Genomic DNA, 16,723 nt, shown 5'->3' with positions numbered 1-16,723 from the left:
GGGCCGGGAATTGGAGCTGGTACTGAAGACCCAGGGAGCGCAATTTTGCTTCACCTCTGTGTAGGAGCGGCGCTGCTCTTGGACCTCCCGGGTGTAATCCGGAAAGACCATGATGGTGTGGTTGTTAAAGGTCAAGGGGCCACGCACCCGCGCCTCCCGCAGGATAGCGTCTCTGTCCCTAAAGTTGAGGATCCGCAGGATAAACGGGCGCGGGGGAGCCCCGACAGGAGGCCTGGCCGCCAGAGACCGGTGCGCCCTCTTCACCACAAACCAGGTTGACAACCCGGTCTCCGGCATCCAGGACTTGAACCATTGCTCGAGGAAGTCGTCGGCGCGGCCAGATTCCACTCCCTCCGGAAAGCCCACCAGGCGAAGGTTGTTGCGACGGGCACGATTTTCGGCGTCCTCCGCCCGCCTGTGCAGTTCTTTAGAATGGGTTGTGAGTTCTCTGACCTGGTCCTGCAGCAGGTGAATGTCGTCCTCCGCCGTGGATATCCGGGACTCTGCCTCCGTAATGCGGGCCGTGGCGTTGCGGAGATCCTGCCGCAGGAGCGCAACATCGACCTTCACCTCGCCAACCATCCCCTCCAGGGAGGTACGGGAGGCATCAATGGCCTGAAGGATGACGGCCAAGTCTTTGGGGCCGGAGCCCCCCCCCTCCCCGGAGGGTCCGAGCTGGCAAACTGGTCGATCCTCGTCTGATGGGACGTACCCGGCAGCTTGGGGCCTTTCTCCTTGCCCATGGCGAACCGAGGGAGTATAGGCCCGATCCGTGAGGGGGCCCCGGAGGGCAGCAGGCGACTCCCGCTCTGTGAACGGCGCACTTCCCCGCACCAGGTCAACAAGGGATGAGGTCGAGGATATGGGCGCAGGCACCACCCAGCCGCTTCGTCGGGACCGGACCAGGGCGCCGTCGCCGCGGCGGGAGCCCCAAGCCAGAACGCCCACCCGGAGTCCAACGATTAGCCGCGGGGGGCCACCGAGGCGTCGTCCAGTCAGGACAGCAGGAGACTTCAGCCCCCCCCCAGATCCAGGGGCAAGATGCGGCACCGGAGAGGGCGCGACGGGGGGGCCCTCTCCCCGCCGGCAATGGTCCCAGGGCAGTGACTCCGGGCTGCGGGGGGTCACCACAGCAGTCCGCACAGGTTGGCACCAAAGAGAAATGAGTGCTCCAAGCACTGCACCCCCCGGTCACCCCACCGGGAGTCCGCCAACAGGGGGGTTCCCACGCAGGCGACCACAACGCGACAGCTCCGTCCCACCAGCCTGGGTCTCTCCGCGCGGGCCGGCCTGCCCGCCGACGAGGGCCTCGCCACCCCCAAGAAGCGCCTCTCCGGCTTCACCCGTCCCAGCTCACCTCGAAATCGCCGCCATCTGGGGCCCGGATCACAGCTCCTCCGGGCGTGAGGCAGCCAACGACAGCTCCTCTCTCCCGTGTCACCCCCGGACTCCGGCAGTCAGGGATTCAGCAGGTGGGCACAGCGGGGCGGTCAGGGCGGTCCACCTCCCAAGAGGTGACAGCAGGGCCAAGCGGCCGAAGATAACGGGGACCAGCAGGCACCGACCCCCAGACGGCCCAGCGCCGCCGATGCGAATGCGGGTCGACCTCCCCGCCGAATAGAGCCCCTCCTCCGCCAGCGCCGGTGATCCTCAGCTTGGGCAGGGCAGCCAGCGACAAGCATGGGGCCTGCACCCCTCGTGGTGCGCCGGGGCCTCACGCAGCGGACAGCGCCGCACACAGAACCGGAGGGGACACAGCCAGGCGCCGGCGCGGCTCACGGGCCGTCTAACTCCACCGCGGAGATGCCGGAGTCAGTGAAACTCGGGCTGGGGGTAGGGCTTCGGTTCCCCCACCCGTGCCGATCTGCAGATGGGACCTAGGACGGCATCCACGGGTAAGGATCAGCGCTGAGGGGTCCGGCAGCCAAGAGCCTCACTCTGATGCGGCCATCATGTAATTGATTCCAAAGGCAGGCCTGACTAGACGAAAAAAGCAATCACCCAAACACAACCAAAGTTTGTCAATGTAGGATTAACAGAGCAGAGTATAGAAGGTGCTGCTAGACTTACCCCAAAGACTGACGCCAGGCATTGTCTAACGCAAAAAAAATGGACTATAACTTTAATACCTACTTACTAATTAGGGGCTTCCTTAAGATAGATTTCTCAATTATTTTTGTATAGATTCTTTTTATATAGATGTGAATGACATCATATGAGTAAGTGGATTCAGTAAATAAATTTCTGATCTCTATGAGTAGGCTGGATATTTAGCTTTGGCTTGGTTTTATGTGTTCTCTCTATATACATTCCTATGTACGTTTACTACAATTGGTGATTTCGATCACTTTATGTTTTTTATATATATTTGGGGATAGAGTGTCTTTTCTTGTACTCAATGTTCTGGTAATAGAACAGTCATTTAAAATAAAATCTCCAACATTAAAAAATACCTCCTTTAAAAGTCCCTCTAGCTCCCCTGATGTGGGAAGTAGCTGTAAGATAGGCATGCCTTTGTAGACTGAAATCCTGTCTCTAGTTAAGTTAATGCTCACTCATTATGGCTGCTTCCCTGGTTCCTAATGGAAAACCTTCTGAGACCTCCTGCTAGACTAAAACATGCTGTACCGGTCTCTGCCCTATGTATGGAGAACGTAAACACTAGCTCCCAAAGACAGGTTTTGGCTTCTGGGGAACGTCAGAGTATAGCATAAATGCGGGCTGTGTTCCATGGCATAGCTGAGCACAAAGTAAGGTCAACATATGCTTGCCCATAACGCAGCACACATAAGCCTAGCAAGTGCTGAGGGCAAGGACTCTAAATTCAAGCACACAGGACTGCTTGCATCAGAAGCTCTGAATCCGAGCTGATGTATACCCACAGAGAACGGTCAAGACTCTGCCCAACTGCAGAACTGGAACATGGTTACAAAATATACTGACATCTACAGATGAAAGCAAAACAGCTGAATCAGATGTGAAGCAAAATACCTAAGAAAATAAACCCAGCTTAACTTATTTTGAAATAGTAACAGGTTTAGCTAGAGTGCCAGTTTATATCACTTTCATTGCACTTATTTTGAAATAGTAACAGATATAGTTAAAGTGCCAGTTTATATCACTCTAATTGCACTTCAATACAAATATACTTTCAGCCACAAAAACCTTCCCTAAAGAGCTGTTCCAAGTAACTAACAAATGTGGAGAACTGATTAAAAGAGGTCCTAAAAGAGGAGCAAATGAAAGATGTTGTAGAGAGCACTGTGGGCATTTGTGAGTTGAAAGTTTGTTTTGCTTTGTTTTGGTGCTTACCGCCTTGGATGGGGTATGATTAACATTAGGCAGATGGTATGAATCAATGGCCTAGCCTTCAGATCTTCACATTTCTTGTCCTTCTTTTCACAGAGGAATTCCAAACTATGAATTTAAAATTGGAACACTTACTTTCATCCGGAATTCGCGCCCACAAGTCAAGCGAGTGGAGGAGGTGAGTCTACCCACCCCTACTTACACGTGCAGGTGACTGCACCAGCTGGTCCGGGTGTGATCGCTGGTCTGATACAGAAGGGGCATGACAAGCAAATGGGAGTTACTAACCCTACTCCCAGCACCTGGGGCACCTATGGCATTAGAGTCTAGACACCTGATGAGAGCTCTGGACACACTCTTCACCACAAGTTCACACAATGCACAAGTGCCTGAGCTGGGGCAGTACATGTGGTTGTAGGTGGCAGTGCCAAGACCTGCCTCCAGATTAGAGCCAGAGCAATTAAGCACCTGGTCATTCTATCAAAAATTAACTCTTCAGTTTCCAGATATGGTTACAAGTATGGCCTGTGTTTGGTGGCCTGAAGGGTGTGTCAGTGAGAGTAGGTCTAGTGAGTGATGAGTATTTTAAGGGTCCGGTGCAGCCATAATGTGGCCTACTTCCTTTGCATTTGAGTGCTTGGTGAGATCCATCACTCTGCACACAGTGATATCGTGAGTTTACATGACTGAGCTAGGAACAACTCTCACATATTCCAAAATCCAAATATCATTTGTAAGTTGGACTCCTATTCCTGATGAGGTGTAAATGGGCTGGGGGGGTCGTCTGTGATGCCTACATAGTTGGGGAAGCATTCCGGATCCCTCACTATGGATATCCTGCTATGCAGTGCTCCCTTTCCACCTCCTTTTACTGTCAATGTGTGGAAATATACTCGTAGTGTCATCTTGAGGATGATAGTGTAGTCACTGAGGGAGAAGCTGCTAGCTGTGCTGGCTGTATGTGGGCTCTCACTTTACCAGGATCACTACATCCTGTTTGCAGGACCCAGGATCCTCTCTTGGATTTTTATACCTGCTCATTGTGTCAGGCTGCCCTAAATGAATGTTTTTTTTCTTCACTCCACATTCAGGACGATACCGCACGGTTCATTGCGTTCTCCGGCGAGGGACAATCACTGCGTAAGAAAGGACGAAACCCATAGCTTATTCAACTTTAAACCCATTGTAGACAAAAAAATAAAACAAAAAAAAAAACTTTGCAAGATTCTGGCTCATCTGTTTTATGAGTTTGGGAGAGGGGGGTGCTTAAAGAAAGTTTAACGGCTGACATTTCTTCCTGTTGGATGATTTCTTTGCTTTATTGCCTACAAATTTGGAACTCCTCACACTGCATTGACTGACCACATTCTCACCCTACCCACCTCCAGTGTCAGCTTCTCATCCTACTGACCGCTGTTGATTTCTTCTTCCTATGCCTATCCTGAGTGCCACCTCTTTCTGTGCCAGCTTTTCAGGCTAAACCTTGGCTATGCCTCTTGTTGTTGGTTTCTGTGGTACCCTTTGTTACTCGTCAATGGCTGGTGGCAGAGGGATTGTCCATCGATGTACAGGTTTTTAGGTCTCGCCTGACCCAGCGCATGCGCTGGTCTGGCGAGACTTATTGAGAGGGCTCCAAAAAGTGCTACCAGGCCAGCCTAGAGCTACAGTGCATGTGCGCGCGCACTTGACCGCGATTACTTTCACTTTCGCGGCCGCATGGCATAGCCAATAGGTCTCGCTTTTGGGACCTTATAAGTATTTAGTTATGCAACTGTTGCATGGCTAAACACTTATAAGGTCCCAAAGTCCAGACCTATTGGCTATGCCAATGCTTGTTTACTTATCCCCTGGGGGAAGAGGCTTCTGGTCCTCTGAAAATTAATTTCAGTGTCTTCTAACTGGAGGTCAACACCGCACTCCATCCACCGTGCAAGTTGCGCGACCATACAGAACATGCCTTTGTGCACAGAATGCACAGTGGTGATTCCTCGCATTTGGGTCACTCGCTGGGGGTGTGGCCCTCTTCAGGTACCAGTAATTGGCAGCTTCCCTGCAAGACCCTATGGTGTGTACCAGATTTCAGGTTCTGGATATCAAATAGATATCCCGCCAGGGTTGACCAGTTCCTTCCTGCCTCCCTTTGAGGAGAAGTGAGCACATCTGACCATCAGTTGTGTTTGCTTGTCTTCTGTTTTTTCACAAAGGTAGCATCCCACCTGATTGGGGATTGGCTGGAACGAGTACTCAGTATTGCCCTGACTCTTGGATGCACTGTTTCTGTGCACCCCTAGGCTGCGACCAGGTTGTTTATGTGGGACATTGTTAAATTGCATTGTAAAATTGTGCATGATTCCAAGCAAACACTACCATGGTTACAGTTATAAAAATGTAAGGACGACTAACACTGCATTGCTTTGTTTTAATTTCGATTATTCATGCTCCAGAACAACACACACCTGACAAAAAAGGGAAGTCTGTGATCTCCCCATCCCAAGCCCTCAAATCCATGGTCAAGATCTTGGTTAGAGCTGGATCCTACAGCACTCCCTTTATTTATCGATTTGTTTATCTTAACACTGTGTTTTAGTGCTCCCCCATCACAAGTGTGTTATGGCATTTTACAGATAACCCAGTGACGCACATTACAGAGAAACATATCATCTGCAAGAAACCTATGGAGAGAAATCACAAAATGGAAAAAGATTGTAATATATAGAATGCAGGTTTTGGGGGCTTTGGGGAAAGGGGAATTATCTTATGTGGAGGTGGAAATATGGTTTTAAGTGTTTTCTCAAAGGAAGTAGGGTGGTCTTGGTTCTGATGCCTAGAGGCAGAGTATTCCATGCAGTTGTATTGGCACGAGCGAAATTCTAGAAGTGATACAATGGAATTTATTTGGGGTATTGACCAATATGGCTGCTGAATAAAGAATTCCCTTGGTGTTCTGAGTGTTGACTGTGCGACACCTGCTAGTTAAGCATTCCTGATGTCCAGTCTAGGGACGACAAGAGCATCAATTGTTGTTTTAGTTAATCTGGGGAGATTAAATGCTTGTTTTTTTGAGGATTTTGGGTAGACTCTTTCAGAATTAGTCACCCTGTTGATATGTGGCAGGATGGGGTAGATTTCAGAGGGAAAAATAGAGGTTTTACAATGGGAGAGCATGAAAGTCGAAGCTTAAAATGTGTATGAGGTCAGGTAGTGAAATGTCGAATTTACTCCTGAGATGAGGTAAAAAGGAGGGGTTCTGTTATTTGTGGGCTGAGCACAATGACATTCTTTGCCTCTCAATTCTGTAACCTTCCAAGGCAGGTGCGCAGAGAGAATGTGGCCTCTTTTCCGTTTCTGCGAGGTGCATTTCCCAAACTTCACCATTTGGCATCTGTGGGTGAGAAAGAAGGGCCACCAGCTTGAGACTTGACTGTAAGAGCCCATGCATGTTGCAGAGTTTGGATTAACCTGCTTTGATGAACTGTATCAAAAGATACCAGTGTGTTCTGATGATTGGATAGCAAGAAGACTCCTTTACCCAGTACGTGATGCACGTCTTCCACGATCTTCCGTGTGACTGATTCAATCCTGAAATCCAGACATGAACTGGATTGAAAGACCGAGAAGATGTACCTAGGAGATAATGGTAATCAAGTTAATCACCAGTGCTTTTCTCCATGGCTTTCCCGAGCCAAGTTAGATCCATGCCAATGTTTAAGACAAATAAACACTGGTACAGCTCCTCGATTGCTAGGAACTCCTGCACACATTTTTCAATGTCCATAAGGCAGATTACCTGGGTCACTAAGTGATGTTTTTTTTTTTTTTTTTTCTTGTCCTCATTTATGCGATCTTAAAGAAAAGAAGTGCAGTCAGGTCCTCTTAAATGTAGGCGCCCTTGGAGTAGAGTTAGAGGCCTTACTTCAATGTCACCAACTCCATAGATCAAGGATTTGATTCCTACTTCTATGACCCATCGTTTGATCACGGTGTTTAATTCATCGGACAGCCCTCCCTGCCCTACCATCTAATATTGTCCCATAGATCCCAAAATTCTGTGTGTCTACTTACTCCTCTAAATTTATCCATACATCTAAATTTATGCACAGACCCTACCCATTCATGAATCCGTGGGGAGGGAAGTATCCACTTAATACAAATTTCACGTCTCGCTATAAGTATAAGGATAAATAAAAACTGTTTCTGTTTTTTTGTCAAATTAATTTTACCGTCTACAATACCCAAGATACCAAAAATAACAGTGAAAGGTCTTACCTTGAAAGTTAAATCTAAGCCTTTACCAATAACTTTACCAACTTCAGTCCAGAACTGACCAAGTTGAGGGCAGGAATAAAACATGTGAATGTCATTTGCTTCATTCTCACCACATTTTGGACATTTTTTCATCGTCTCGATATTCATTTTGGATAACTTCCCAGGGGTCCAATATGATCTGTGCAGGGTAAATAAATGATTTTTCCTCAACGGTGCAGAAATAGTAGTAAACCATAAATAAGTATAAGATACTTGCCAAGCCTGTTGCAGGTCTTCAGCCGGGAAGATCCTCTTCCACTTGTGGTCTGGGACATCATAGTCTGATTTCTTCTTCTCTACCATAGACCAATACCACTTCGCAACTTCTTTCTTTCCAGGGGGTTTATGTAGATCATCCCCTACCGTTATGCTGTCCTCTGTTCCAATAATTTGAGATTTAACCCAGTTCGCCAATTGGTAAAATTTGAACCTTGAGATCCCATTCGCAGTTACTCTTGCCAAGTCTTCCCATGGTCTTAAGTTACCGTTTTCTAAGAGATCTCCACATGTTGTTGTTCCAGCTCTTTTCAAGGGAAGAGCTAAAGAGTCCTGCAAACATTCTGGAGTACCAGGCGAATTCCATATCGGAGCTTGTGAGCTATAGTATGGGTAGCTCCAAATTTTCCTTATATCAGACCATATTTTACATGCTGATCTCAGCACCTTTAACTTAATTTTCTTTAAAAATCTTGGCTGACCAAACTTATACAGACAGTTACTATGGTTTGTTATTGCTTTCCAATACGGGGAGTACAGAGCATAATCTTGAAAGAGATGTCTTATGTTTTTAAAATGAAAAGCCCAATAATAAATCAAAAGGTCTGGACTAGCAATCCCTCCTTGATGTTTTTTTTGGCTCAGATTTTTCCAGGCTATCCTAGATATTTTAGATGCACGAATAAAGGAGTTTAACTCACTTTGAATCTTCTTAATTTGGAATGCGTTGAACTCCAAAGGGATAGCATTAAAAACAAAGGTAAACTTGGGTAGGATAGTCATTTTTATTATATTGACTCTTCCTATAAAGGATAGGGATAGACAAGACCATGATTTCAATAATTTTCTCATTTCCTTAGTTTTTAATAGCAAATTCGCCTGAGTAATTTCATCAATGTTATTTCGATTTTGAATCCCTAGATATCGGATTTCCCTCTTGGAATCATGATCGGAGGGAGGTAAATTCCAAAACATAGTCTCTGTTTTTTGTTGGTTTATTTGGTACCCAGAAATCTGCCCAAAATTTGTCAACAATTCGTTCATAATGATAGTTTACTCTACTATATTGTTAGAATAAACCATCAAATTGTCGGCAAATAGTGCCACTTTTATCTACCAATTTTTGAAACTAAATGGGATAAGCTCCTTGGAGATTCGAATCATATTTGCCAGGGGCTCTATGTATAAGTTGAAAAGTAATGGGGAAAGAGGACACCCCTGTCTTGTGCCCCTCTTAATTTGAACACTATTAGTTGTGGCACCATTTATCAATATTTTCCCAGTCGGGTCAGAATAGATATTTCCTATCGCCTTAGAAAAATGTTGACCTAGATTATTATATGTGATGACTTGGTGTAAATATGCCCAATTAACCCGGTCAAAAGCTTTGGCCGCATCATAGGTAAATATTGCTAGAGGTACCTTCTCATGCGTTGCTATATCTATAGCTCCTATCACTTGGTGTGTTAAGTCATGCAACTGTCTCCCTCTGATAAAACCCTTTTGGTCTTCATGTATTAATTTACTAGAGAGAGAACCAAGTCTTTTAGCCAATATCTGACTGTACACTTTGTAATCGGAGTTGAGAAGCGAGATTGGTCTATATGACTCGCAGTGGGTGGGATCTTTCCCTGGTTTTAAAATCAGGCTAATTGTGGCTTCGTTCCAAGATTTAGGAATTGGTAATTCCTCAAGGAAGATGGTATTAAATAAATTTGTCAGTATAGGAGCTAGTAAGTCTTTCAATACAATATAGATTTCATTTGGTAGGGCGTCTGGGCCTGCCGCTTTATTTCTTTTAAGTTTATTCATTATATCTAGCACCTCCTTTTGGGTAATCCGAACATTCAGGGTATTGCAGGAAACATTGTCAAGTTTAGGGGTTAATGACTTGGTCAGATAAGTTTCAATTAATGTTTGCCGAGGGACCAACTCCTCCCCATATAATGTTTGAAAAAAGGACTCAAAAGCCTCTTCTATGCCTAATTTATCCTCGGTCGGCTGCATGCTGTTTTCTTTATAAATAGCAGTTATCTTGCTTCTATTGGAATCAGTCTTAAGCTTCCACGCTAAGAGCCTCCCACAGTTCTCCCCCCATTCATAATTAGCTAAGGAACTAGCTTGCCATCTTTCTCTTATCCTTTCCTCTAGGAAAAGTGATAGTTCTTGTTTCTTTACTAGACTCTCATTTATTAACTTTTTTTGATCCTCCTCTGACCTAGAGCAGTCTATTTTTGTTTGCAGTTTTAGTAAGTCAAATTCCAGCCTCAAAATTTTAGAATTCTTGGTTTTGTTTTTGCCCGCTGCTATGCCGACTAAGCCCCTCTAATAACAGCTTTAAATGCTTCCCACACTATTATGTCTCAAACTTCTCCTCCACTATTTTGCTTAAAATACTTTTTAGTTGTTGTTTCCAAACTATCGATAACTTTTTCGTCTAATAGAAGAGATCGATCTAAAGTCCACCTCCTATCACTCCTAACTGGCCCACAGTTTATGCTTAACTGAACTGAGGAGTGATCAGATAAGTGTGCAGGGTTATGTTTCACTAAATTAACTCTGTTACTTATTGCTTTGTCGACCAAAAAGAAATCTATTCTGGAGGAATGTCCGTACTTATAGTTCTTGTAAGTGTATTTGTTAAGTCGATTACCTTTAGTTCTCCATATATCGACTAAATTCAAATCCTCCATAAGCGTGGACAAACATTGTCGCATCTTAGGCAGGTTCAGAATTTTGCTAGGGGGATATCTATCCGACTTGGGGTCTAATAAAATATTAAAGTCTCCTCCCAAAATAATAGGTAGGTGCAACATTATCATTTGGGCGTACAAGGAGGACAGGGGTTCGGGGTCATCCATATTGGGGCCATAATAACCCACTATGGACAATGCATAATCTCGATGTTTAATATTGGCTATGGCCCACCTCCCTTTTGTATCTACACTTTGTGAAACCAAAGTGCAATATGGAGATTTTCTAATGATGATTGAGACACACTTAGTATTGCATGACTGGGTTGTGCAGACTATTTCCCCAATCCAGCTCTCGTTTTTAGGTCGAGGACTACCGGTCTGCCGAAAGGCAGAACCGGAAGTCGGAGATTTTATGACTTGGAGAAGAGGGGCTTTAACCCGCCCCTCTTCTCCCCTGTTCTCCATTGGCTGGCCTCGTAAATACTGGCCAGCCACTGGAGAAGAGGTCAGTCATTCCAAACAGGCCCCGTCCTTTTCGGATCGGGGGGCGTGTTTTTTGCGAGAAGTCTCAAGGAGGAGACAACAGCAAAACACGCCCCCGAATCCGAAAAGGACGCTGCGTTTCTCCGAGGCAGTTCTTATCTGCCTCGGAGAAAGGCGGTGGTGTCCCGGCGTTGCTCCCTCACCTGATCTCCTTGTTTAACACGTGAATTCACAATTTACAGTAGTTGCTTTGCTGAAATGGAATGTGCAGTCCTCGGTCTATGGCACCAACTCTGTTTGCCAGGCCCCGCACCCTGCACTGGAGTCCTGATCGCACGTAGCTCTGCGGCAGATTCAGCGTTAGCGAAGCTCGGGCTGGTTGAGCGTCTTCTCTCCATCCGAGCCAGGAACGGGTGGGAGTCGAGGCTAAAGCGAGAGCGGCACATCGAGAATAGACAGGTGAGATACGCCCTCTCTCTCCCGTAATACTGTGACACACAGGCAGGCTTGAGCACTCTGTCGTAGGCAGTCAGTAACCCTTGTTATTCAAGTCAAGGCTTGGCATAGGTGTCAGTTAAGAGCCTCCCAATTATCCCTAAATCCGACCATCTCCGTTCTGATAAAGGATGACATAAGGAACATTTGTGGGGTGAAATGTCTGTCAGTAGGCCCTTGGTATTGGCTAAAAAGACTCAACGCCCCGGAGTTGCACTCCAGCCAGGACCGCCCCTGAGCCCCCTCCCCGCCGATCACACGCAGGCGCCGGAGGCCCTGAACCCCAGATTCGAGGATTGCCCGAGGGCAGAACCTGGCACTCTGAGTCCGGATGCAGTGAATACTTAGTCGTTCAGACTGGCATCCGAACCTGCAGCAAGGCTCTGTGGGCAGCCAGGAATACGCAGATCAGCCTCATGATTCAAATGCCAGCTCTCCGCTGGGCATGATTCCCTTTCTGGGACACATTGATCTTGTCCTGAATTCAGAAAGGGACAAAGCGCTTTGTACATTGGGGTTTGAGGTAGAAGACACAGACTCAAAGCTCTGAGGCGACCTGCTCACTCTGAATCTCGAGACCTTCGACTCCCACACATTGAGTCCGTCTACTCGCCCATCACCGCTCCCAGTCGTTGTATTTTGTGCCACAAACAAGCCAGCCTCCATCATGGACCTTATTGGAAAGAAGCGAAATGTATTTGTTATACAAGCTCAAGTCAAAACTTTACATCAACCAAGCCCTTCATTAGGGCGGGTCTGACATCCTGGAAAATGTACACCTAGATATGGTGGGACCCCATTCCTCATGCCGCACATGGCATAATGCTGGCATACGAGGGGGGGGGGGAGCCCAAGGTGATCTCAGTCGTAGATCCTTCCTTTGAAGGAGCTCATCCGGATTCTTCCAGACCCTGTACTCTGTGACTTGTCTGACCGCCGCGACTGGTGAAATCGCCAACTCGCCCGCGCCTGGGGTGCGGGATAGGTCTAGATTTTGTGATCATTTTGAAACCTCCAGTGATATAACACTAAAAGGTTTGGGGCTCGCTGACAGGGGTGCGATGCTCTTGCGCATCTTAACTTCTACCAAAGTGGAACTGTTACCCAGCTGCACTAGCAAACCGCGTTACAGAGAGATCACGATGGAGGTGACCGCGTCACTTTACCGGATTCTCGTGACAGGTGTCAGAGAGGGACGCATAGATTTTAATACTTTCAAATTATTCCTAATTGGTGCTGCCCCCCCCCCCCCCCACCCCCTGAAATGACACTCCGGCTATTCAAAATGTTGGTGACGTGGTGAGCCGGAGTGTGATCTGGTGCGCACCCTGGGGAGCTGTATTAAATTAGAGTGTTATTGGAGGAAGCTGTGGTAAATGCTTCCGTCTATTAATGGCGTCACAATCCTTCCATCCTGCACTCGGTCCTACTATACGACCCGACGGATAGGGTAGTACATAATATTCACAAACACACAAGTATGGATGCCCACCTTCTGAGTGAATGGCATATTTGCTAGAATGACACAAATACCCAAAGTGCCATAATGGCATAATTTTGGGAATTTCATGGAACAAGCCTATTGTCTAAATCCCAAAATTATGCAGACCTCTTCGCCGCCGTTTACATTTCGACCCGGCCTAGCCGTGATGTATCGAGCTAGCCTTGCTGATTTCTCGTCGCTCGCCCCATCCTGCTACCCTTTGCATTGCAGAGATGTGACCCACATCTGCCTTTTTCAGCGTTGGACGATACAAGCACGCAGACCCCTGCCAGTGCGTCCTAACACATGAAGGGTGGTCGCAGTGTCTCAGCCCTGCTGAAACCTAGGGAATTAGTCCCTTCATGGTGAGCCCTCCTATTGTGAAGCTATGACCCGTAACTGCCTTTTATCAGCATTAGAAGATGAAAGTATGATGAGCCCTGCAGCCCAGGAAAAATCAAAGTGCCCCATCACATTACGGCTGGTCGCAATGTCTCGGGCGAGCCTCGCTGATTCTTGGGCGCTCACCCCATCCTGCTGACCCAATCTCATCGCATGGATGTGACTTACACTCTGCTTTTTAGGCCCGTCGATCTGTGACCTTCAAACTTGTTAGAGGCGGACTTAAATGACACCAAATTATCCCCCAGGAAGCCACATTTATAGCGAAAATACACAAGTAGGTGATGAAAGCCCTAGTGGAATCGGTGGATTGTCAGTTCCCGCAAGCCACTACTAGTCTGTTCGTGGTCAGCTTGACAAAGAATGATGTGCCCACTACTTTGCACCCACGCCCGAAGCTGGCACAAAGACGTGGTGGCAAACTCCCAAGTAAGCAAAGGCTCCAGATAGTCTCAGGAGCTGGCTGCGGTGAGTGCTCACCCCCCCCCCACCCCTCCCCCTTAGGCAGGGCTGCTGAGCCCGGCCATTGCCTTGGTTGCAGTCCGTCTGGGGGAGGGGGGGGGGGCGTAAGTCAGCTCCCGGGGCACATGGAGTAGCGGCCCCTGCCGGGGTCGTGGGCAGTGCAACCGGGATCCCCTCCACGGTTCGGTTTTCAGTGGAGTCGGGTCCGGACTCCGGCGATATTGCGCGGGTTGGGGAGGGCAAGGATCCCAGCCCCCTCTCCGCTGGCACTGCCACGGGCATTGCCCGGTCATGTGGGCTTGGAGGGGGAGCTGGAGGTGCCGCGAGGCTCCCCCTCTCCTGGGACTGCAACTATCCACAGGCCTCGGAGAGGAGGGGGAGGGGTAGAGGCCCCCTCCCCGGCTTGCTAATCCCTGGGGCCTGGGGTGGCAGCGGGACTTTAGTTTGTCGCCCCCCGTGTTGCTCCTTACCCGCAGACTATGCCCAATTTACAGCCTCCTGATCTGGTCTCCCAAACGAAAAGGAGCGTAGGTCCCAGGTTTCGGGTGCACAGTGCTCCTGCCCTGCACCTCGGGATGTCCACATGTTGCACGGCTCGGGAATGGTTGGATGCAGGTTTTTCTTGGGGGAGGCCTCATGTGTTTCTCTTCAGTTGGAAGTGAAGCTTACACTGTTGGGACCGCAGGACTTTAAAATTAATTGTTCTGTTCCAATTTTCAACAAGCATTTACAATGCAATGGTCTCGGCATTGGTAAAGTTAGAGCTATTGGCATTGCTCATGACATTATTTTTGTTTTATGTTTTTGTTTTTAAAACATTTAAAGAAACGGCATTGTCATGAGCAATGCCAATAGCTCTAACTTTAACAATGCCGAGACCGTTGCATTGTAAATGCTTGTTTATAAACTCGAGCCATTCTTCCCTAAGAAGATGAGTTTCCTGTAGTATAATTATATCTAGAGAAACATGTTTAAAATACTCAAAAATCTTTTGCCTCCGCCCCTTTTGTTCTTAGGCCATTCACATTCCAAGTTAATATTTTTAAATCAGACATTGGACTACCTTTCTACTGGATCAATTTTGGACCTGATTGCAATACAATTTACATATCGGACAATTATTATTATTTTTTCATTTTTTCCCCAATGCTCCCCACCAAAGAATAATTTAAATAAAGAAAAGAAAAAAAACCTGAAAAAGTGCCCACCCTGGAGAACCCTCCCCACTGTCATGGGCATCCCAGTTGCCCTGTTTGAGAACCGCAACCGCGGCATTCTTACGAATTGGCTCATAGAGCTTATGTGTTACTGTTGGATTTCATGTGTTCTAGAAACACTTCCACCTCCTGTGGATCTCTTATATTGTATGTTTTATTACGCCACATTATGCGGAGGAGTGCTGGGAATTTCATTTGCACAGTAGCGCCTTCTGCCCCTAAGTCTTGGATAAATTTCCCTAAAGCCCACTGCCTGTCGAACGTAGCCTTGGAAATATCTGAACGGATTTTATAATTATACCCATCTTTAGTAAGAACTCCCGAGATTAGGGCTTTATTCAAAATAGATTCTTTTATTGTGTATGATTTGAAATTAACTAAGATCCTTCGGGGGGTTTTCCTGTCCTTGTTTAATCTAAATGGTTCTCTGTGGGTCCTCTGTATATCACTGTCTAAATCTTTTTCGTCCATTTCAGGAACAAATTGATTTAAAAGATTTACAACAAAGGACCTTAAGTTTTGCCCTTCTTGGGCTTCCGGGACATTCAATATGCGAAGATTGTTCCTCCTGGAATTGTTTTCCAGGATCTCAATTTTGTCACGGAGCTCTTTCTCAGAAGCCAAGGCTTTTTCATTACTACTTTGGCAGAGCCTCACTTCCTCCTTAATCTGATCCAAGGCCGTCTCCACAGACACTACTCTTTCTAGTAATGCATTGAATTTACTCTCCAGTGTTTCACATGTAGCCTGAATTTTCTGTTGGTTGTTTTCCGACTTCGCAAACCCTGCTTTCATTTCATTTAATAATGTAGCCACAAGACCTCCAATATCACTCCCCATACCACTATTCGTAGAGTAGTCATTTTCTAGTACTAATGATGGGGTATCGGAGCTTGAGTTCAATAGAGATGTATGGCCCTCCATCTGGGAAGGCTGTCCTACCTGTTTTACTGAAGAGTGGTCTTTGTCTGCCTCCTGATCAGTTATTAAAAGTACCTGATATTTATTGGGAGACTCCATTGAGGCTAGAAGAGAGGATGATGTGGCTAAAGGATGTTCTGTAGAGGACAGAGTCTCTAGCGCTAATGCTGACTTGTTTTGTACTTTGAAAAAGGAACGCAATGAGGGCATAGTCTTAATACAGGGGGCTTTCTTCAATTGTTCTTTTATTGCTGTTTTGGCAGCCCTTGTAGAGACTACTGCTGTTTTGGAACCCGTGTTTTGAGCCCTTTGACTTTTCTTAATTTGTTTAATGGGGCACTTCGCATGTAAGTGTATTAGGTCCCAGCCATCTTCTGTTTTTTTTTTTTAAGGAGAAAGAAGGATTTTCATTCAGAGCTTGAACAGGTCCCCCAGTTGGTACCAAAATCGATGAAGCAGATTCACCGTGCTGATGTTTTTGTAGTCTTTATCCGATGCTAGCACGTGGCAACCGCCAGCCATCTTGGAGCCAATGTTCGATGGGACAAGTCATATTTGTTGTTTATTTCACAGTACTCTGTCGACCTAATTCATCTTTATGGATTAACAGACCTGTGTGCATGTTTGGATAAGTTGATAATTCATAATCGCCAGGTTAAAACTGCAGTACCTTACACGGATTGTTACTAAGCGATGGGGCTGTAATGGCCGTCTTAAAGTTAGTTAGCACACAC

At 46.8% G+C, this 16,723-nt stretch overlaps 1 protein-coding gene across 1 annotated transcript in view; it reads left to right on the top strand.

Annotated features, from left to right (window-relative positions):
* UFD1 (ubiquitin recognition factor in ER associated degradation 1) overlaps positions 1 to 4,527 on the top strand; it is a 76,260-nt gene extending 71,733 nt beyond the window's left edge. Inside the window, exons 11-12 of the mRNA XM_085633663.1 lie at positions 3,406 to 3,487; positions 4,401 to 4,527. Coding sequence (XP_085489789.1) covers positions 3,406 to 3,487; positions 4,401 to 4,472 — 154 coding nt within the window. The 3' untranslated portion in view covers positions 4,473 to 4,527. The remainder of the gene's footprint in view (positions 1 to 3,405; positions 3,488 to 4,400) is intronic.
* Positions 4,528 to 16,723: the final 12,196 nt, after the last annotated feature.

This window comes from Triturus cristatus, chromosome 11, assembly GCF_964204655.1.
Source record: "Triturus cristatus chromosome 11, aTriCri1.1, whole genome shotgun sequence".
Lineage (NCBI taxonomy): Eukaryota > Metazoa > Chordata > Amphibia > Caudata > Salamandridae > Triturus > Triturus cristatus.
Note: the sequence above shows the minus strand (reverse complement) of the source record. Positions and strands in the feature narration are given on the sequence as shown.